This window comes from Odontesthes bonariensis, chromosome 20, assembly GCF_027942865.1.
Source record: "Odontesthes bonariensis isolate fOdoBon6 chromosome 20, fOdoBon6.hap1, whole genome shotgun sequence".
NCBI classification, from domain to species: Eukaryota; Metazoa; Chordata; class Actinopteri; order Atheriniformes; family Atherinopsidae; genus Odontesthes; species Odontesthes bonariensis.
The window spans coordinates 443,045-465,722 of record NC_134525.1 but is presented as its reverse complement, the minus strand read 5'-3'; the positions used below and the strand labels follow the sequence as shown (position 1 = coordinate 465,722).

The following is a 22,678-nucleotide window of genomic DNA, read 5'->3' as shown; positions in this document are numbered from 1 at the left end:
TTGTATCAGGACACAGACTGTATCAGGACACAGACTGTATCAGGACACAGACTGTATCAGGACACAGGCTGTATCAGGACAGGCTGTATCAGGACACAGACTGTATCAGGACACAGGCTGTATCAGGACACAGGCTGTATCAGGACACAGGCTGTATCAGGACAGACTGTATCAGACACAGGACTGTATCAGGACAGACTGTATCAGGACACAGACTGTATCAGGACACAGGCTGTATCAGGACAGGCTGTATCAGGACACAGACTGTATCAGGACACAGACTGTATCAGGACACAGACTGTATCAGGACACAGGCTGTATCAGGACACAGACTGTATCAGGACACAGGCTGTATCAGGACACAGGCTGTATCAGGACAGACTGTATCAGGACACAGGCTGTATCAGGACACAGGCTGTATCAGGACACAGACTGTATCAGGACACAGACTGTATCAGGACACAGGCTGTATCAGGACAGACTGTATCAGGACAGACTGTATCAGGACACAGGCTGTATCAGGACACAGACTGTATCAGGACACAGACTGTATCAGGACACAGGCTGTATCAGGACACAGACTGTATCAGGACACAGACTGTATCAGGACAGGCTGTATCAGGACAGACTGTATCAGGACACAGACTGTATCAGGACACAGACTGTATCAGGACACAGACTGTATCAGGACAGGCTGTATCAGGACAGACTGTATCAGGACACAGGCTGTATCAGGACACAGACTGTATCAGGACACAGACTGTATCAGGACACAGGCTGTATCAGGACAGACTGTATCAGGACACAGGCTGTATCAGGACAGACTGTATCAGGACAGACTGTATCAGGACACAGACTGTATCAGGACAGACTGTATCAGGACAGACTGTATCAGGACACAGGCTGTATCAGGACACAGACTGTATCAGGACACAGGCTGTATCAGGACAGACTGTATCAGGACAGACTGTATCAGGACACAGACTGTATCAGGACAGACTGTATCAGGACAGACTGTATCAGGACACAGACTGTATCAGGACACAGACTGTATCAGGACACAGACTGTATCAGGACAGACTGTATCAGGACACAGACTGTATCAGGACACAGACTGTATCAGGACAGGCTGTATCAGGACAGACTGTATCAGGACACAGACTGTATCAGGACACAGACTGTATCAGGACACAGGCTGTATCAGGACACAGACTGTATCAGGACACAGACTGTATCAGGACAGACTGTATCAGGACACAGACTGTATCAGGACACAGACTGTATCAGGACACAGACTGTATCAGGACACAGACTGTATCAGGACACAGGCTGTATCAGGACACAGACTGTATCAGGACACAGACTGTATCAGGACACAGACTGTATCAGGACACAGACTGTATCAGGACACAGACTGTATCAGGACAGACTGTATCAGGACACAGACTGTATCAGGACACAGACTGTATCAGGACAGACTGTATCAGGACACAGACTGTATCAGGACACAGACTGTATCAGGACAGACTGTATCAGGACACAGACTGTATCAGGACACAGACTGTATCAGGACACAGACTGTATCAGGACAGGCTGTATCAGGACACAGACTGTATCAGGACACAGACTGTATCAGGACACAGGCTGTATCAGGACACAGACTGTATCAGGACACAGACTGTATCAGGACACAGACTGTATCAGGACACAGACTGTATCAGGACACAGGCTGTATCAGGACACAGGCTGTATCAGGACAGACTGTATCAGGACACAGACTGTATCAGGACACAGGCTGTATCAGGACACAGGCTGTATCAGGACACAGGCTGTATCAGGACAGACTGTATCAGGACACAGACTGTATCAGGACACAGACTGTATCAGGACACAGACTGTATCAGGACACAGACTGTATCAGGACACAGGCTGTATCAGGACACAGGCTGTATCAGGACAGACTGTATCAGGACACAGGCTGTATCAGGACAGACTGTATCAGGACACAGACTGTATCAGGACAGACTGTATCAGGACACAGGCTGTATCAGGACACAGACTGTATCAGGACACAGACTGTATCAGGACAGACTGTATCAGGACACAGACTGTATCAGGACACAGGCTGTATCAGGACAGACTGTATCAGGACACAGGCTGTATCAGGACAGACTGTATCAGGACAGACTGTATCAGGACACAGACTGTATCAGGACAGGCTGTATCAGGACACAGGCTGTATCAGGACACAGACTGTATCAGGACACAGGCTGTATCAGGACACAGACTGTATCAGGACACAGACTGTATCAGGACACAGGCTGTATCAGGACACAGACTGTATCAGGACACAGGCTGTATCAGGACACAGACTGTATCAGGACACAGGCTGTATCAGGACACAGACTGTATCAGGACACAGGCTGTATCAGGACACAGACTGTATCAGGACACAGACTGTATCAGGACACAGGCTGTATCAGGACACAGGCTGTATCAGGACACAGACTGTATCAGGACACAGACTGTATCAGGACACAGGCTGTATCAGGACACAGGCTGTATCAGGACACAGGCTGTATCAGGACAGGCTGTATCAGGACACAGGCTGTATCAGGACACAGGCTGTATCAGGACAGGCTGTATCAGGACACAGGCTGTATCAGGACAGACTGTATCAGGACACAGGCTGTATCAGGACAGGCTGTATCAGGACACAGGCTGTATCAGGACACAGACTGTATCAGGACACAGACTGTATCAGGACACAGGCTGTATCAGGACAGACTGTATCAGGACACAGGCTGTATCAGGACACAGACTGTATCAGGACACAGGCTGTATCAGGACAGGCTGTATCAGGACACAGACTGTATCAGGACACAGACTGTATCAGGACACAGGCTGTATCAGGACACAGACTGTATCAGGACACAGGCTGTATCAGGACAGGCTGTATCAGGACACAGACTGTATCAGGACACAGACTGTATCAGGACACAGACTGTATCAGGACACAGGCTGTATCAGGACACAGGCTGTATCAGGACAGGCTGTATCAGGACAGGCTGTATCAGGACACAGGCTGTATCAGGACACAGACTGTATCAGGACACAGGCTGTATCAGGACAGGCTGTATCAGGACAGGCTGTATCAGGACACAGACTGTATCAGGACACAGGCTGTATCAGGACAGGCTGTATCAGGACAGACTGTATCAGGACACAGACTGTATCAGGACACAGACTGTATCAGGACACAGGCTGTATCAGGACACAGACTGTATCAGGACACAGGCTGTATCAGGACAGGCTGTATCAGGACACAGGCTGTATCAGGACACAGGCTGTATCAGGACAGGCTGTATCAGGACAGACTGTATCAGGACACAGACTGTATCAGGACACAGGCTGTATCAGGACAGGCTGTATCAGGACAGACTGTATCAGGACACAGACTGTATCAGGACAGACTGTATCAGGACACAGGCTGTATCAGGACACAGACTGTATCAGGACAGACTGTATCAGGACACAGACTGTATCAGGACACAGGCTGTATCAGGACACAGACTGTATCAGGACACAGGCTGTATCAGGACACAGACTGTATCAGGACAGACTGTATCAGGACACAGACTGTATCAGGACACAGGCTGTATCAGGACACAGACTGTATCAGGACACAGACTGTATCAGGACACAGGCTGTATCAGGACACAGACTGTATCAGGACAGACTGTATCAGGACACAGACTGTATCAGGACACAGGCTGTATCAGGACACAGACTGTATCAGGACACAGACTGTATCAGGACACAGGCTGTATCAGGACACAGACTGTATCAGGACACAGGCTGTATCAGGACACAGGCTGTATCAGGACAGGCTGTATCAGGACAGACTGTATCAGGACACAGGCTGTATCAGGACACAGGCTGTATCAGGACACAGACTGTATCAGGACAGACTGTATCAGGACACAGGCTGTATCAGGACACAGACTGTATCAGGACAGACTGTATCAGGACACAGGCTGTATCAGGACACAGGCTGTATCAGGACACAGGCTGTATCAGGACACAGACTGTATCAGGACACAGACTGTATCAGGACACAGACTGTATCAGGACAGACTGTATCAGGACAGACTGTATCAGGACACAGACTGTATCAGGACAGACTGTATCAGGACAGGCTGTATCAGGACACAGGCTGTATCAGGACAGACTGTATCAGGACAGGCTGTATCAGGACACAGGCTGTATCAGGACACAGGCTGTATCAGGACAGGCTGTATCAGGACACAGGCTGTATCAGGACAGACTGTATCAGGACACAGGCTGTATCAGGACAGGCTGTATCAGGACACAGGCTGTATCAGGACACAGACTGTATCAGGACACAGGCTGTATCAGGACACAGGCTGTATCAGGACAGACTGTATCAGGACACAGACTGTATCAGGACACAGGCTGTATCAGGACACAGACTGTATCAGGACACAGGCTGTATCAGGACACAGGCTGTATCAGGACAGACTGTATCAGGACACAGGCTGTATCAGGACAGACTGTATCAGGACACAGACTGTATCAGGACAGACTGTATCAGGACACAGGCTGTATCAGGACAGGCTGTATCAGGACACAGACTGTATCAGGACACAGACTGTATCAGGACACAGACTGTATCAGGACACAGGCTGTATCAGGACACAGACTGTATCAGGACACAGACTGTATCAGGACAGACTGTATCAGGACACAGACTGTATCAGGACAGACTGTATCAGGACACAGGCTGTATCAGGACAGGCTGTATCAGGACACAGACTGTATCAGGACACAGACTGTATCAGGACACAGACTGTATCAGGACACAGACTGTATCAGGACAGGCTGTATCAGGACACAGGCTGTATCAGGACACAGGCTGTATCAGGACACAGGCTGTATCAGGACACAGACTGTATCAGGACACAGACTGTATCAGGACACAGACTGTATCAGGACACAGACTGTATCAGGACACAGGCTGTATCAGGACACAGGCTGTATCAGGACAGGCTGTATCAGGACACAGGCTGTATCAGGACAGACTGTATCAGGACAGGCTGTATCAGGACACAGGCTGTATCAGGACAGGCTGTATCAGGACACAGGCTGTATCAGGACACAGACTGTATCAGGACACAGGCTGTATCAGGACACAGGCTGTATCAGGACAGGCTGTATCAGGACACAGGCTGTATCAGGACACAGGCTGTATCAGGACACAGGCTGTATCAGGACACAGGCTGTATCAGGACAGGCTGTATCAGGACACAGACTGTATCAGGACACAGGCTGTATCAGGACACAGGCTGTATCAGGACACAGACTGTATCAGGACACAGGCTGTATCAGGACACAGACTGTATCAGGACACAGACTGTATCAGGACACAGACTGTATCAGGACACAGGCTGTATCAGGACACAGACTGTATCAGGACAGACTGTATCAGGACAGGCTGTATCAGGACACAGGCTGTATCAGGACAGGCTGTATCAGGACACAGGCTGTATCAGGACACAGACTGTATCAGGACACAGGCTGTATCAGGACACAGGCTGTATCAGGACAGGCTGTATCAGGACACAGGCTGTATCAGGACACAGGCTGTATCAGGACACAGGCTGTATCAGGACACAGGCTGTATCAGGACAGGCTGTATCAGGACACAGACTGTATCAGGACACAGGCTGTATCAGGACACAGGCTGTATCAGGACACAGACTGTATCAGGACACAGGCTGTATCAGGACACAGACTGTATCAGGACACAGACTGTATCAGGACACAGACTGTATCAGGACACAGGCTGTACAGTCATACAATAACCGGATGGCTCTGTAACTTTTTACTTTTTACTATTTTTATTCTCTTATGTTTTATTTAGATATCTTTTTATATTTTTTTTATATCCAAACCCAAACGCTCCTGCCTGCATAGTGACAATAAAAGATTCTTGCAGATTGCGCCTGCAGCTGCAGGACTTTTACTTTGAAATAAGCGCTCAAAGGTTCTTCCGGTGGTTGTGAAATCATCTTCAGCTCTAACTGCCAAACCGGCTCACTAACTCACAGACTGTGGAAGTGTAAACTTTAAAGTTTGGACAGGGAATGCTCGCGCTATCCACGCGGACACCGACACGCGTCATCAGACCTTTCAGAGCTCACCTGAGTTCCGCTTTCACTCATTTCAGCGGGAGCTCCAGCGTCCTCTCCCCGTCCGTCTGAGCCTTGCTGCGGCTTCCGGATAACCCAGAACAGGGCGGCTCTGTCGGTCCTCCGGTACCGGTACCGGTGCCGGTCCTCCCGAGTCTGACACAGCGACACTTTGTTTAAACAGCTGAACAAACTTCTTCTTCTTTTTCTTCGCGCCCTGGGTTACACTTCCGCCTGGCGGATTTTCACAATAATATGCAGTCAGGAACAGCACCGGAAACAGAACAGACCATAAAAGCACGCGTTTATTGATAATACAGGTAACAACAGGTACATTACAAGAACGTATTACCAATTTAACAATTACTTTGAAATCAATCGTGACCAGACTGACGCTTGTGTTAGATGGGAGGCATTCAAAGCCTATATCAGAGGGGAATTATTAGCTTTAAATCTAAAGACAAATGGAGACAATTGAAAATCAAATTAGACTGTTGGAACAGGAATTGTATAATAACTACAGCCCACAGAAAGCAAAGGACTTACAAATTATGAGAGCCAAATATGAGAGCTTTATACGCAGATGACATAATTATTTTTTTAACAAACTTAAAAGATATTATTCCCCAATTACTAAATTTGATAGAGACATTTGGAAACATATCAGGGTACGAAATAAATAACTCCAAATCTGCGTTGATGTTTTTGAATGAAAACGAAAGACTGCAACCCATTATAGATACACCGTTCACAGCCACTAAAGAAGGCTTTACATATTTGGGGATGCAACAGACTTTGACAAAATAAAAGCCTGTGAGCAACAGACTTTTACAAAATAAAATAAATTAAAAAAAATTGAAAATGTATTTTTTTTAAATTGCGTTAATTGAGTTAACTCGCCCAGCCCTAGTTTGTTGTTCCTAAAAGCACCTGATGGATGGGTAACAGTCAGAGAACAGACTCGGCTCACTGTGATCAATAAGTTTATTGACAGCAGATCAGCATCAAACTGACATCTGATGCTCACACAGTCGGGTCCAAACCAGCAGGTGTTGCTGTCCTCAGGTAAAGCGATCCGTTAGTCGTTTACAAATATAAACATTCTGACAGGTGATGCAGCTCAACAACAACAAAATAAATACAAATAATCCAGCAAATAAAACTTCTCCTTTGATCTGAACTCACCTGTGTGAGAAACCAGAAACCAGCTCAGAACAGGAAGTTCCTGAATCCAAACATCGTGAGTTCTAACAGCTACAACACAGGCTGGACTCTGCTCAACAGTTCTGTTCATTTTCACCTAAATTTATCAAAATAAAACTTTGTATTCACTGTTTTCTGACTAACTTTGTGCTTCACTTTCTGCAGACCTTCCATCGACTGAGCCAACCTGATAGGTTAAAAACTGAGCGGGGCAAAGAACTAATGAGATAAAAGCTAAGTGGCTGGTGACTAGCAGGCTAACACGCTAACAGGCTAGCCTTGTGGAGCTGCCGCCGCCATCAGGACATGATGCCGAACACGGGGTTGTGTCGACAGATGCTCGGGCCAATTTCGTCATAGTCCTTCTTGGAGTGACACACCTGGAAAAACTCCGGCTGCAGCACAGGCACAAAACAACAAACAAACAGTGTAAACAAACAAAAGACAGAGGAAGCTAAGCTAAGCTACAACTGCTGTTTGACAGTTTAGGCTTGGTTTCAATGCAAAGCTAAGATCAGGTTTAGGCCTCATTTGAAGTATTAATGGTGGCTTATCATAGTCATCACGTGTATAGAACAAATTATCTGCATCTAGTTACCGTGGACGCCAACATGGAGCCTCCAAACCAGACAGCGTAGCGTTGCATGTGATGCGTGACGACCTGAACTTCCATCGGCTTCGGCTGCAAAACACACAGAAAATGTCGTGTTGACGAACACAAAGTTCTCCGTTGTGTGTCTGCGAGTCCAAAAATGTGTTTTTATGACCACGTTGTCCTAGTTTTCAGGTGATTCTGTTAAAAGTGCCTGTAATGTGTTGTGGAGCTCCTCAGGGTTCTGTTGTGGAGCTCCTCAGGGTTCGGTTGTGGGGTCTCCTCAGGGTTCTGTTGTGGGGTCTCCTCAGTTTTAAAGGTGTCAAATTAGGCTTTTTTTTTCTGAGGTCTTATTGAGATGTATGACTAAGACTTTGATAAAAAATAACTGTTGGTTTAAGCAGACTTCAGACCTGTTTTGAGTCCTTATTTTGAACGGTCCGTTTTCGGGGTTAGGGTTGATTAGACTTTTAATTGTCAAACAAAGGGGAACTAAATAAATACCAGGGTTGAGTTTTGGGAAAGTTTTACTCCTGCTGGTAACTTCAGACGCCCTGATATATGCTCCTAGGAACAGGAAGAAGGAGTTTTACACCTCAGGCGCCCTGATATATGCTCCCAGGAACAGGAAGAAGGAGTTATACACCTCAGGCGCCCTGATATATGCTCCCAGGAACAGGAAGAAGGAGTTTTACACCTCAGACGCCCTGATATATGCTCCCAGGAACAGGAAGAAGGAGTTTTACACCTCAGACGCCCTGATATATGCTCCCAGGAACAGGAAGAAGGAGTTTTACACCTCAGACGCCCTGATGTATGCTCCCAGGAACAGGAAGAAGGAGTTTTACACCTCAGACGCCCTGATGTATGCTCCCAGGAACAGGAAGAAGGAGTTTTACACCTCAGACGCCCTGATGTATGCTCCCAGGAACAGGAAGAAGGAGTTATACACCTCAGACGCCCTGATGTATGCTCCCAGGAACAGGAAGAAGGAGTTTTACACCTCAGACGCCCTGATGTATGCTCCCAGGAACAGGAAGAAGGAGTTTTACACCTCAGACGCCCCGATATATGCTCCCAGGAACAGGAAGAAGGAGTTTTACACCTCAGACGCCCTGATATATGCTCCCAGGAACAGGAAGAAGGAGTTTTACACCTCAGACGCCCTGATATATGCTCCCAGGAACAGGAAGAAGGAGTTTTACACCTCAGACGCCCTGATATATGCTCCCAGGAACAGGAAGAAGGAGTTTTACACCTCAGACGCCCTGATATATGCTCCCAGGAACAGGAAGAAGGAGTTTATACACCTCAGACGCCCTGATATATGCTCCCAGGAACAGGAAGAAGGAGTTTTACACCTCAGACGCCCTGATATATGCTCCCAGGAACAGGAAGAAGGAGTTTTACACCTCAGACGCCCTGATATATGCTCCCAGGAACAGGAAGAAGGAGTTTTACACCTCAGGCGCCCTGATATATGCTCCCAGGAACAGGAAGAAGGAGTTATACACCTCAGGCGCCCTGATATATGCTCCCAGGAACAGGAAGAAGGAGTTATACACCTCAGACGCCCTGATATATGCTCCCAGGAACAGGAAGAAGGAGTTTTACACCTCAGACGCCCTGATATATGCTCCCAGGAACAGGAAGAAGGAGTTTTACACCTCAGGCGCCCTGATATATGCTCCCAGGAACAGGAAGAAGGAGTTTTACACCTCAGACGCCCTGATATATGCTCCCAGGAACAGGAAGAAGGAGTTTTACACCTCAGACCCCCTGATATATGCTCCCAGGAACAGGAAGAAGGAGTTTTACTGAAGATGGAAGCTTTAAATTAGAAGCAGTCCTACAGTTTTGTTACAGGTTTTGTCCACTTGGTGGCAGCAGAGCAGCCTGTAAACAACATCTGACCTGTAATCAGGTCATAAATGATCCTGTCAGAATAAAAATCTTTTATTTTTGCAGATTTTCCTGGTCAGTTTTGGTGAAACCCAGCGTTCAGGTGTGTTTTACCTTTATCCGTCCTCCACTCAGCTCTTCACTCAGCTTCAGCCGGGCGTCCACCACTCTCTTCAGGTCTCTCTGCAGCCGTCTCCCAAAGTCTCTGAACATGGTGGATCCCCCGGAGAGCACGATGTTCTGAGACACAAACAAATCACGCAGTTTCCGTTCGGTCCTGTCTGGTTCAGAGGACCCAGGTTTACATTTCGTCTTGTTGATAAATGAGTCAGGAATTCAGTTTCACCGATAGTTATCCAGGAGGCCTGAGCTCACATCATGATAAAAGCTTCTGCTGAATGAACAAAATAAACTTTAAAACTGATGTTTGCTGCTTTATTTCTGCTTCTGATGTCACGTCTGGTCTTTTCAACTTCTTCTTATTCTTTGTTTACTCGAAGCAAGAAGTCCGGCGTGAATAGGGATGGGAATTGATAAGATTTTTACGATTCCAATTCCATTTTCGATTCTGCTTAACGATTCGGTTCTTTATCGGTTCCCTTATCGATTCTCATTTGGAGAAAAAGGACAACAAACCGGTCGATTAGCATCAACTTTGTTTAGTTTAGAAGTAACACGAGTCATGACCTCACAAACCCAACAACGGTGAGGTCCACATTGGTCTATCCTGGCCTGGGTAATTTAACTCTTCCTGCTCTGGTGAAAGGAGAAGCTGGAGGTAGAGGTGAACTGGGGGTAGTACCACCAGCCTCTGGCTCTGAGCCAGTCAGGCTCTGTCTCTCATGATTTCATCTAAATGTAATGCCTGAGAAGGCATTCATTTAACCTTAACCGTTACTAACAGCAGCTTTTACAATCAGGCAAATGGTGCTGACATGATAGGCAATGTTTGTTAGTTAGTTACCTGCAGTGTTAGCCGAGGACATGCTAACGTTGTTTGTTTGTTAGTTAGTTAGTTACCTGCAGGGTTAGCAGAGGACATGCTAACGTTGTTTGTTTGTTAGTTAGTTAGTTACCTGCAGGGTTAGCCGAGGACATGCTAATGTTGTTTGTTTGTTAGTTAGTTAGTTACCTGCAGTGTTAACCGAGGACATGCTAACATTGTTTGTTTGTTAGTTAGTTACCTGCAGTGTTAGCCGAGGACATGCTAACGTTGCTAACGTTGCTGGGTTCAGATTCACCAACGTTAGTCCGGAGCAGATCGAAAACGCGACATTCATTCATAGTTATTGCATGTTGGTAGTATTTCCTCCCTTTGGTGAAATATTCACTTTGCAAGTTGCCCTGTTGTCGTCTTTTTTAGGGATGTGTAACCAAACTTTGGAGCGTTTGTACCGCTTGGGCGCCATGTTTACTGTTGACTGCTGGCTGCACTGGACGCCATTCGCGCCCACTGGGATCGATAAGGGAATCGTTTGCAAAATCGCCAAACGATTCCAAGGAATTGAAACACTGGGAACCGGTTCTCAACAAGAACCGGTTTTCGATTCCCATCCCTAGGCGTGAAAGTTGAGAAGAATCCAGCACAGGTGCGAGATAAGAACCGAGCCGTTTGTTTTTCCGCTGTAGAAATAAGATTTCTGCCACCGACACCTGAACCCTAACCCTAACCTAACCATCACCCTTACCCTGACACCAGGTGTGAACGTCAAACAGCTGAACACCGTATCAGTGTTAAATGTGGGACGTACCTTGTAGAGCGGCCTCCTCACATCAATTGGACAATTCTGGATGACATCATCTACGACATCAGAGATGGGCTGCATGAAGTCCGGGTTAGCAAACTGGAAAAAAACACATTTACAAGCACGTTTTACACGAACCTCCATCTCTGTCTGTAAAGTTTCTTATTTAAACCAAACAGTGAGAGTGTTGATGGTCTTTTTTAATCTTTGTCTCTTGGTTGTTTTTATTTCCATCTGAAGCTTGAGTTTCAAAACTTAATCACATTTTAACTACTGATTTTATCTATTGTTCTTATTTCTTTCATTTTTGTTTAAAATTTAAGTCGTGCTTTTTATTTCTACTGTTTTAATGTCTCCCTAAAGCACTTTGAATCACCTTGTTGTTGAACTGTGCCGTACAAATAAACTTGCCTTTAACTCTGGACCATTAACTTTCACCTTTTAGAGAACATTTCCCAACAAATATATCTGAGCCTGTAACTACTCAGTAATCTCTCCACCAGATGGCAGCAGAGCAGCCTGTAAACCAGTCGTTACGAATAACATAAGCTCGTCTTTGTTGTTGTTGTTGTTGTTTACTGCCTTGTGCATTACATGCTAAAACCGGTTAAACTGTAAACAAATAAATTTACAATATTTAGCATTTTATAGCATTCAAATAAACACACATTTTAAGCCATACATTTTAATTTGTATAAAGCTAATGTTTATTCACTATTTTTATTTTATTTTATTTTATTTTATTTTATTTTATTTTATTTTATTTTATTTTATTTTATTTTATTTTATTTTATTTTATTATTTTATTTATTTTTTTTTTTTTGTTTGTTTTTATTTTTTTATTTTATTCGCTTGTTTTTACTTTAATTGTATACTGCTGCAACACAACAATTTCCCAAATTGGGATGAATAAAGTACTTATCTATCTATCTATCTATCTATCTATCTATCTATCTATCTATCTATCTATCTATCTATCTATCTATCTATCTATCTAAAGCTTCACAGTAAAACATTATGATCATATCACAGCCGTTGAGCTGGCTTTAACTCACATTTTACAACATTATAAGCCACATATAATTCCCCTTTGAACACATCACCCTCATTCTGTTTAATGCACTAAACCAGTGCTAGCATTTCGCTAACTAGCCGGTAACGCACAGAACCCTTAGAAACAGCTAGTATATTTCAATAGCATAATGCTAATCTGCCAAACAACCCATGCAGAAAAAGCACATTTCCCGATTGTTTACAACGTTTAAAAATGAACTGACCACATTGGGCAATGTATTAGAATGAAAGTGAAAGTATTCTTCGGTTTCATGTAGCTGGTGTGTTTCTTTTAATGACGGCAAAGAACTTCCCGTTTTATCCCGTTTTTATTTTCTTAACTACATCACTTCCGGTTTTCGTCAAGACCCAAATCGATGCGATCTAAACAAAAGTTCCAACCTCCCTGGAGGAGTGGAAAGGAGTGAACACAACACCAGTCGTGGGGTTCCCCAGGGCTCCATCATCGGGCCGCTCCAGTTTCAGGTTGGTTTAAATTAAATGAGTTTATGTTTGTTCTTCTGCTGTTTGGTGTTTATTTATTTATTTTTGGTGGAACAGGATCAGTGTGCCGTCACCTCGGGGTGGAAGAAGATTTCGGGGCCCAGGAAGCGTTCATAGCCCACGTCGATGTGGAAGGCGGCCTTACTGACGGCGTTGGTTCCTCTGTACTGTTTGATCCACTTCCCCGGGTCAGAGTCATACTTGGTGAACTCTTTTACGATGTCTGGACAGATGTAGCAGTAACGCTCCTACAAGCAGAAGTTCAAACACAAAAAGCACTGAGAAATAAGAAAGGCAAGGCAATTTTATTTATAGAGCACAATTCGTACATAAGGTAATTCAAAGTGCTTTAGAACTACATAAAATCACAAGAAGGCATTAAAATCATTAAAAATAAATAAAAAATAAACCCATTAAAAATAATCATTTTTTAATTGAATAATCAACTAAAAAATGAATTAAAACATAAAAAATGTTTTAAAAAATTTCAAAAATTTCAAAAATGTTTTAAAACATTTAAAAACCCTTTAAAAATAACCACTAATTAATTAATTTAAAAGTAAAGAGTGCAGATAAAACACTTTCAGGTGTCACATGCACAGCTAAATAGAACTGTTTTCAGCCTGGATTTAAACATTGTCAGAGTTGAGGCCTGTCTTACATCTTCTGGAAGGCTGTTCTAGACTTTAGGTGCATAAAATAAGAAAGGCTTGACTGAACCGATCAGAGGAGGAACTCAGCACCTTGATGGCCTTGGCGGTCTCCAGCGACTGCTCCGGAGGAACCCCCACCTCCCTGTCTCTGAGCAGCTGTTGGATGAAGAAGGTGATGTCCCGCCCTGCTATCGGGATGTGTTTTATACAGCTGCCAATCACGTAGCCCTCAGCCTGCGAGAGAAAGCCCAGCTGACCAATGGGTGATCGGGAAGGCTCCGTCCACAGCTTTTATGTTTAACCCTCCTGTTGTCTTATGAGTCAAAAGTGAGCCACCACCATGTTTAGCTGTAGAAAAAATACCTTAAACTATCTTTTTCCAACTTGAAATGTTATGACTTTTCCTAAAGGGACCCCATCATTAGAAAAAGTCAGACTTTATTTTTGTTTATGTTTCCATGTGGGCTGTACACCACTAGGGTACAAAGATTGTCTTATGGGTCATTTTTGACCCGTGAATTATAAAAACATTTAAACAGCAGAAAAAAGTTCACTGTTTTTTAACTGTTTTTTTTAACTGTTTTCTAACATTTTTTTAACTGTTTTTTAACTGTTTTTTTAACTGTTTTTTTAACTGTTTTTTCAATATAATTAATTCAGAAGTAATTACTTCACATTTATATAATAGCAATAATAAACCTTTATTATGTAAAAGAAAACTGAGAAAACAAGAAAACTGTTGGTCCAAAAAAAAAAAAGTGTAATCCTGAAAACTGGTGATGGTCTTTTTGTATTGTGTAACAAAAAATACACGATAAAAAATGTATTGAATTGAGTTGAATAGATCAATAACAGGTGGTTTCATCATACAAAATAGATTTTGGATTTAAAATTCAATTAAGTTGCTTTATTTTGGGGCTTTGGTAGGGCGGCTCATTTCTGACCTGTAGGACAAAGGGGAGTAAACACAATGTTAAGACCAAACAAGGGTTAAAGTGAGAGTCTCACCACGGGGATGGCGTGCGTGACCCCGTCTCCGCTGTCGATAACGACGCCGGTCAGAGTCCTCTGCCCCACCTGTCGGGACGTCCACGATGCTGCCAACGCCAGGACTGCCTGATGGGGGGGACATGCTTTACTCAAGGAAGTCTGGAATGTCCTGGAGCCTGTTCAAGGATACACAAGCACCTGTGGAGGTGTTGGAGTCCGCCTCACCTGAACAGCGATGTAGAGTCCGGGTATGTTGAACGTCTCAAACATGATCTCAGCCAGGTACTCTCTGTTCTCCGGGGTGTTGAGGGGAGGCTCCGTCTGCACACGTGCACACACATACGTGCACACCCACACACACGGACACGTTGTTGTGTAGCTATGGCTTCAGAGAACAAGTTCATCTAACTACATGACCCCCTAAAGGGCCTCCAGAACCCAATATGACCTTAAATCTATCCCATGGAGCCAAATAACCTTTTCAAAGTGAATAATACAGCCTCCTTAAAGACATCTAACTCCAAAGTTCACATGTAGGACCATTACAACCACCTTAAAGGTGTTCCATTTGTAAATCATGCATGTCTGGGACATTTTGAACATAATAAAGGATCTGAGCGATACAGTTCGGGGCCTGGAAAACCTCCCCAAAGACTTCAAAGAACTCTTCAAGGACCTTCATAAGATTTATAACCACCTCAAGGAGTTCTGGAACCTTATCAATTCCTTGTAAAATTCCTTGAATCAATTCTGGAACTCCTTGAATCTGAACATCCTTTAGTCTAATGGTCTTAAGGTTTTAAGGTCTTATGGACCTCTGTGACATTTCGATGGACGTCTTCACCATCATTACAACCTCCGAAACCTCGGCTAGGATCTCTGGGCGCTTCAAAGATCTGTGAAACCTAAAAACCTGCCCAGGAATCTCTAGAACTTCTTCAGAGACTGTGACAGGAGTCAGAGTCAGCTGAGCCTCTTCTCTGATCCAGCGTTCAACGTGTGTTTACCTACAGGAAGCCATAAAAACAGCACCGATGCCTCAGGTTTAGGCTCCGCCTTGTTAAAGAGTAACCGGAATCACCAGAATACCATGAGGAAGCTGTGGTCTTCGGGCTCGGCTCGCAGGTACTTGAAGATGACCTGCTCCATGAACTTCTCCATCAGATCCCAGTCTTCCACCATCCCGTGACGGATCGGCCACTGGACGACACAGCGACAGCACAGTTTGCACAGCTCCTAACTTCCGTTCATCTGGACTCATCCCCCCCCCCGCTCCCCCTGTTCCTACCTTGGTTGCATAGTTGGGTTTGTCTACGGCTTCATCTCCAATGTAGAAGTCCAGGTCCTCGACTCCTCGCACGAGCCTCCTCTGGGCCTGCTCGCCCACGCTGGCCGACTCCTTGATGGCGATGCCTGGCGGATGAAACAACATGTTAGATGGGTTTGTCTCCTGCTGCCAGAGCCAACGATGCTGACGCCACCGCAGCAGACGTGATGCTTACAGGACGGCATGATGAACTGCGGCTCCGTGTTTCCTGCATAGCCGATCTTCGTGTACCTGGGATTGGACAGAGAAAGCACCGTTAGACACACAAGGACGGTCCCAAATAGGAATGGGAATTGATGAGATTTTTACGATTCCAATTCCATTTTCGATTCTGCTTAACGATTCGGTTCTTTATCGGTTCCCTTATCGATTCTCATTTGGAGAAAAAGGACAACAAACCGGTCGATCAGCATCAACTTTGTTTAGTTTAGAAGTAACACGAGTCATGACCTCACAAACCCAACAACGGTGAGGTCCACATTGGTCTATCCTGGCCTGGGTAATTGAACTCTTCCTGCTCTGGTGAAAGGAGAAGCTGGAGGTAGAGGTGAACTGGGGGTAGTACCACCAGCCTCTGGCTCTGAGCCAGTCAGGCTCTGTCTCTCATGATTTCATCTAAATGTAATGCCTGAGAAGGCATTCATTTAACCTTAACCGTTACTAACAGCAGCTTTTACAATCAGGCAAATGGAGCTAACATGATAGGCAGTGTTTGTTAGTTAGTTACCTGCAGTGTTAGCCGAGGACATGCTAACGTTGCTAACGTTGCTGGGTTCAGATTCACCAACGTTAGTCCGGAGCAGATCGAAAACGCGACATTCATTCATAGTTATTGCATGTTGGTAGTATTTCCTCCCTTTGGTGAAATATTCACTTTGCAAGTTGCCCTGTTGTCGTCTTTTTTAGGGATGTGTAATCAAACCTTCGAGTGTTTGTACCGCTTGGGCGCCATGTTTACTGTTGACTGCTGGCTGCACTGGACGCCATTCGCGCCCACTGGGATCGATAAGGGAATCGTTTGCAAAATCGTCAAACGATTCCAAGGAATTCAAACACTGGGAACCAGTTCTCAACAAGAACCGGTTTTCGATTCCCATCCCTAGTCCCAAACATCTGAACATAGTCGGGGAGCCAAAGTCTCAAAAATGGGTTGAACCTGACATGGTCTGCCATACTTTTTATTTGTATTTTTTTATGTTCAATAAATATTGTTGTTATGTTTATCAATAAAGTAAAGATGAAAATATTGGAAAAAAGTGGGGAAAAAATGCCTGATTTCTTTGCATTAAATTGAGACAAAATCATGTAGAAATGTATTTTAAGAGTTATAATTTCATTGGATGTTGTCTCCACATGTGTTCTGTGCATCTGGAATGCATTTATTGACAGCTTACCCAACCCACTGAGGATTTGTGGAAAATTCTAATTTTCCAACATGTTCTATCAAAAAACTGAAGGGTACATACACTAAAATGGCCACAATTTTTTTTCGCCATGTTTCCGGCAGAGCAGACCCTCTGATTATTGCTTCTTAGGGTCAAAGTGAACATAAGAAACACAAATAAAAAGTATGGCAGACCATGTCAGGTTCAACCCATTTTATTGAGCTTTTGAGACTATGGCTCCCTGACTACCAAAGCCTCTGAGAACCTAACGGTGACATCCTCCCTCGGCTACTGTTTGAGGTACAAATGTGTTGAACTTCCCTAAAATACATTGAGAAAATAGAATAATTCGCCCCACTTATTCTGTGGATTAAATCGATGCTTTAACAGATGTTTTTCCAGAGGGAAAAGACTGCGCAGGGCACAGTCCTGGGGCCAGTGGTGATTTTATTAATTGGTGTGATGATTCACTTTTAAACGTAAATGTAACGAAAACCAAGGACATGTGTATAGATTGTAGAAGGAAGTCAAACCCACCACTTTTAACAGCGATGAAGGGGGACACCGTGGAGCGAGTTTTAAGTATCTGGGTTAGGGTTATAGATGACAAAGCACTTCCTCAGGATGCTCATTTGTACCACAAGCCTTCAGTCAGCTAAACCAGAATTTTAAATAGTTGCCCCTCATGTTTTATGGTCCTATAGTGCTTTTATCCCCCTGTTCGTGTGTGATTGTGTTTCAATAACTGTAAGTTTTTAATATTTTATCTGCCTGCACAACACATTTCCCCCAGAGGACAATAAAGATGAAGGTGAAGGAGGATGGAAATGTATCCTGTTCAGCTTCAGAAAACAACCAGGACTCCTTCCTAAAGTTAATTAAATCCAAAGTAAACCCACAAACCCTTTGATGTTTAAAAGGGATCAAACAGCATTTAAGACCTGAACTTTTAACAATCTGTTCCTGCACATGTTCTGATTTCTGCACATAAAAGTTACTTCAAACTGTCCACAAACTGAAGACTTGTTGCTTTGTCTTTAATTCTTCATAAAACTTCCATCTTGCCAACAAACCGAATAACTAAAGAGACGACCGTCGGACGGCCCTTTGCTGCATGTTGTTCCCCCTCTCTCTGCCCCCTGCTTCCTGTCTCTCTTCACTGTCCTATATAATAAAGGCATAAAAAGCCCCAAAAAATATTTTAAAAAACCCATAGTGAATAAGATCCAGAACTCAGAGACAAAGCAACAACACAAGTCCTGAACCAAAGTTAAATCTTAGCTTTACAACCCACTGAATCTATAACCGAAACCAGGCGGAAAACAGACACTAAAGTAGGTCCAAACTCATCAATCGGTTCAAAGCTGAGACCGAAAACACGAGTAACTTGTTACTAATAACATTTGCACAAATATCATCATAGTACAATATAATTTTAATGATCCATATACCCCATATTTTATCCATATACCACATATTTTATCCATATACCACATATTTTATCCATATACCATATATTTTATCCATATACCACATATTTTATCCATATACAACATATTTTATCCATATACCATATATTTTATCCATATACCACATATTTTATCCATATACAACATATTTTATCCATATACCACATATTTTATCCATATACCACATATTTTATCCATATACCCCACATATTTTATCCATATACCCCATATTTTATCCATATACCCCACTTATTTTATCCATATACCCATATATTTCTTATTGGTTCAGTCTGCTTAGTTAAATTTATTTTGACCTTTATTGTTAAATGTACAAATCTGTTTTTACTTAGTTTACTGATGTTCATCATTATTATTATTATTATTATTATTATTATTATTATTATTATCATTATTTACCCTACTTTTCATACTGTAGATTTGTTTATAGCTGATGTTTATTCTCTATTTTTATTCTATTCTATTTGCTTGTTTTCCCTTTAATTTTACATATATTTTATACTGTACGCTGTTGCAACACAATAATTTCCCAAACTGGGATGAATAAAGTACTTATCTATCATCTATCTACCTAAAACCAGTTCAAAGCCAGTGATGGAGTCTCAGATCTGTCCAAACCACGAGCTGAATTAGTCCCAACACCAGGTCTGAAACCAGGAGAAAACAGAGCCGAGTCAGAGTGGGTCTGAGGTGCAGAACTTTGGGTTCTGTTGTGGTCCAGCAGCAGGAGGCTCAGACCCAGAGAGTCGGCCATCACATGGAGCCGGCCTCCATCAGCTGCTGCTCCACTTCCTGCAGCTGTCCCACATTCACCCCAGAATAGACTCAGATCAGAGAGCGCCGCGCTCTGGGTCCTGATACCAGCTGATTCCAGCTGATTCCAGCCTTCCTTACGGAGGCAGGAGCCTGATGTGGAAACCACAGGGAACCAGGTGCTGACCCGGGTCCGATAACACAGCTACATGCTGAACCTGCTCTGCACAGCTGGAGTAAAGAGCTCAGTTAAAGGTTCAGTCTGTGCAGGACACAGTCAGTGAAACAGCAGAACTGACCTGATTCTTTATGCTTATTTTGGGTGAACTGGCCCTTTAATGTCACCAAAACAACAAGAATAAAGAGCTCAGTTAAAGGTTCAGTCTGTGCAGGACGCAGTCAGTGAAACAGCAGAACTGACCTGATTCTTTATGCTTATTTTGGGTGAACTGGCCCTTTAATGTCACCAAAACAACAAGAATAAAGAGCTCAGTTAAAGGTTCAGTCTGTGCAGGACACAGTCAGTGAAACAGCAGAACTGACCTGATTCTTTATGCTTATTTTGGGTGAACTGGCCCTTTAATGTCACCAAAACAACAACAAACACTCACAGGACAGCGTGACGTCATGTATGTTGCTGCCCAGCGTCATGCATGTACAGAGCGGGTCTGTGTGCGCGCTCACCCGGTCCCACAGTCTATCACGCACGGGGGGAGCTGCAGGGACATGTCGCGGTCCTGCTCCGGCTCGGTTCGGCTCGGCTCGGCCCGCACGGCGCGGTCGGAGCCTGATGCTGCGGAGGCAGAAATATGAGAGGACCGTCCCCTCTGTGTGCGTGTGCATGTGTGCGCGTGTCGGAGCAGTTCCGGGTCGGAGGGAAAGAAGAGAAAATAGAAACACAGCTGACCCCCCCCCCCCCCCCCCCCCTGTTATACGGAAGCCCGGAGCGGACAGGGTCCGTATAAACTTTTTCTGATGGTTTTCGAGGCCACTTTTTCTCCCCAGTCCGCCCGTTCATATGAGTTTATGTGTGTTTATATGTGTCTATATGTGTTTATATGTATTTATATGTGTTTATATGTATTTATATGTGTTTATATGTATTTATATGTATTTACATGTGATTATATGTATTTATATGTGTTTATGTGTGTTTATATGTGTCTATATGTGTTTATATGTATTTATATGTCTTTATATGTATTTATATGTGTTTATATGTATTTATATGTATTTACATGTGATTATATGTATTTATATGTGTTTATGTGTGTTTATATGTGTCTATATGTGTTTATATGTATTTATATGTCTTTATATGTATTTATATGTGTTTATATGTATTTATATGTATTTACATGTGATTATATGTATTTATATGAGTTTATGTGTGTTTATATGTGTCTATATGTGTTTATATGTATTTATATGTGTTTATATGTATTTATATGTGTTTATATGTATTTATATGTATTTACATGTGATTATATGTATTTACATGTGATTATATGTATTTATATGAGTTTATGTGTGTTTATATGTGTCTATATGTGTTTATATGTATTTATATGTGTTTATATGTATTTATATGTGTTTATATGTATTTATATGTATTTACATGTGATTATATGTATTTATATGTGTTTATGTGTGTTTATGTGTGTTTATATGAGTTTATATGAGTTTATATGTATTTATATGTGTTTATGTGTGTTTATATGTTTGTTTATATGTGTTTATATGTATTTATATGAGTTTATAAGTGTTTATATGTGTTTATATGAGTTTATATGTTTGTTTATATGTGTTTATATGTATTTATATGAGTTTATAAGTGTTTAAATGACTTTATATGTGATTATATGTGTTTATATGTGTTTATATGTGTTTATATGTGTTTATATGTATTTATATGAGTTTATATGAGTTTATATGTGTGTTTATATGTGATTATATGTATTTATATGTGTTTATATGAGTTTATATGTTTGTTTATATGTGTTTATATGAGTTTATATGTGATTATATGTATTTATATGTGTTTATATGTGTTTATGTGTGTTTATATGAGTTTATATGAGTTTATATGTATTTATATGTGTTTATATGAGTTTATATGTTTGTTTATATGTGTTTATATGTGTTTATATGAGTTTATATGTGTTTATATGTGTTTATATGTGTTTATATGAGTTTATATGTGTTTATATGTGATTATGTGAGTTTATATGAGTTTATATGTGTTTATATGAGTTTATATGAGTTTATATGTGTGTTTATATGTGATTATATGTATTTATATGAGTTTATAAGTGTTTAAATGAGTTTATATGTGTTTATATGTGTTTATGTGTGTTTATGTGTGAGTATAAACACATATAAACACATATAAACTCACATATAAACTCATATAAACACATACACTGAGTTTCTGGCAAAGGTGTACCAATTGTTACCCCCCTTTCATTGTTGGTTTGAATTAGTTTGAATTGGTTTGAGTTGGTGTGAGTTGGTTTGAATTGGTTTGAATTGGTTTGAGGTGGTTTGAGTTGGTTTGAATTGGTTTGAGTTGGTTTGAATTGGTTTGAGGTGGTTTGAGTTGGTTTGAATTGGTTTGAATTGGTTTGAGTTGGTTTGAATTGGTTTGAGGTGGTTTGAGGTGGTTTGAATTGGTTTGAATTGGTTTGAGTTGGTTTGAATTGGTTTGAGTTGGTTTGAATTGGTTTGAGGTGGTTTGAGTTGGTTTGAATTGGTTTGAATTAGTTTGAATTGGACTAACTGGGGCCTTGAGATGACATTTGTTGTGATTTAGCGCCATATGAATAAAGTTGATCTCATTGTTGTGGTGTGAGGAGCAGATCTATATAGGGAG

The 22,678-nt window shown here is 42.6% G+C and overlaps 2 protein-coding genes across 4 annotated transcripts in view; both read right to left on the bottom strand.

The window, feature by feature from the left end:
- xrcc2 (X-ray repair complementing defective repair in Chinese hamster cells 2) overlaps positions 1–6,322 on the bottom strand; it is a 29,136-nt gene extending 22,814 nt beyond the window's left edge. Inside the window, exon 1 of the mRNA XM_075452690.1 lies at positions 6,225–6,322. Within this exon, the coding sequence (XP_075308805.1) occupies positions 6,225–6,245 (21 nt within the window). The 5' untranslated portion in view covers positions 6,246–6,322. The remainder of the gene's footprint in view (positions 1–6,224) is intronic.
- Positions 6,323–7,182: 860 nt separating this feature from the next.
- Positions 7,183–20,667, bottom strand: actr3b (actin related protein 3B). 3 transcript variants are annotated; one of them, XM_075452680.1, is made up of 12 exons: positions 20,491–20,667; positions 16,357–16,412; positions 16,143–16,267; positions 15,944–16,054; positions 15,080–15,175; positions 14,873–14,980; positions 13,955–14,098; positions 13,286–13,459; positions 11,661–11,753; positions 10,024–10,149; positions 8,014–8,097; positions 7,183–7,810 (listed from the first exon to the last, which is right to left on the bottom strand). In XM_075452680.1, the coding sequence occupies exons 1-12, from the start codon at positions 20,532–20,534 to the stop codon at positions 7,715–7,717; spliced, it is 1,257 nt and encodes a 418-aa protein (XP_075308795.1). In that variant the 5' UTR covers positions 20,535–20,667; the 3' UTR covers positions 7,183–7,714. The 3 variants fall into 3 exon arrangements, with proteins under 3 accessions (XP_075308795.1, XP_075308796.1, XP_075308797.1); XM_075452681.1 differs by lacking the exon at positions 20,491–20,667 and adding an exon at positions 20,418–20,456; XM_075452682.1 differs by lacking the exon at positions 20,491–20,667 and adding an exon at positions 19,625–19,647.
- Positions 20,668–22,678: the final 2,011 nt, after the last annotated feature.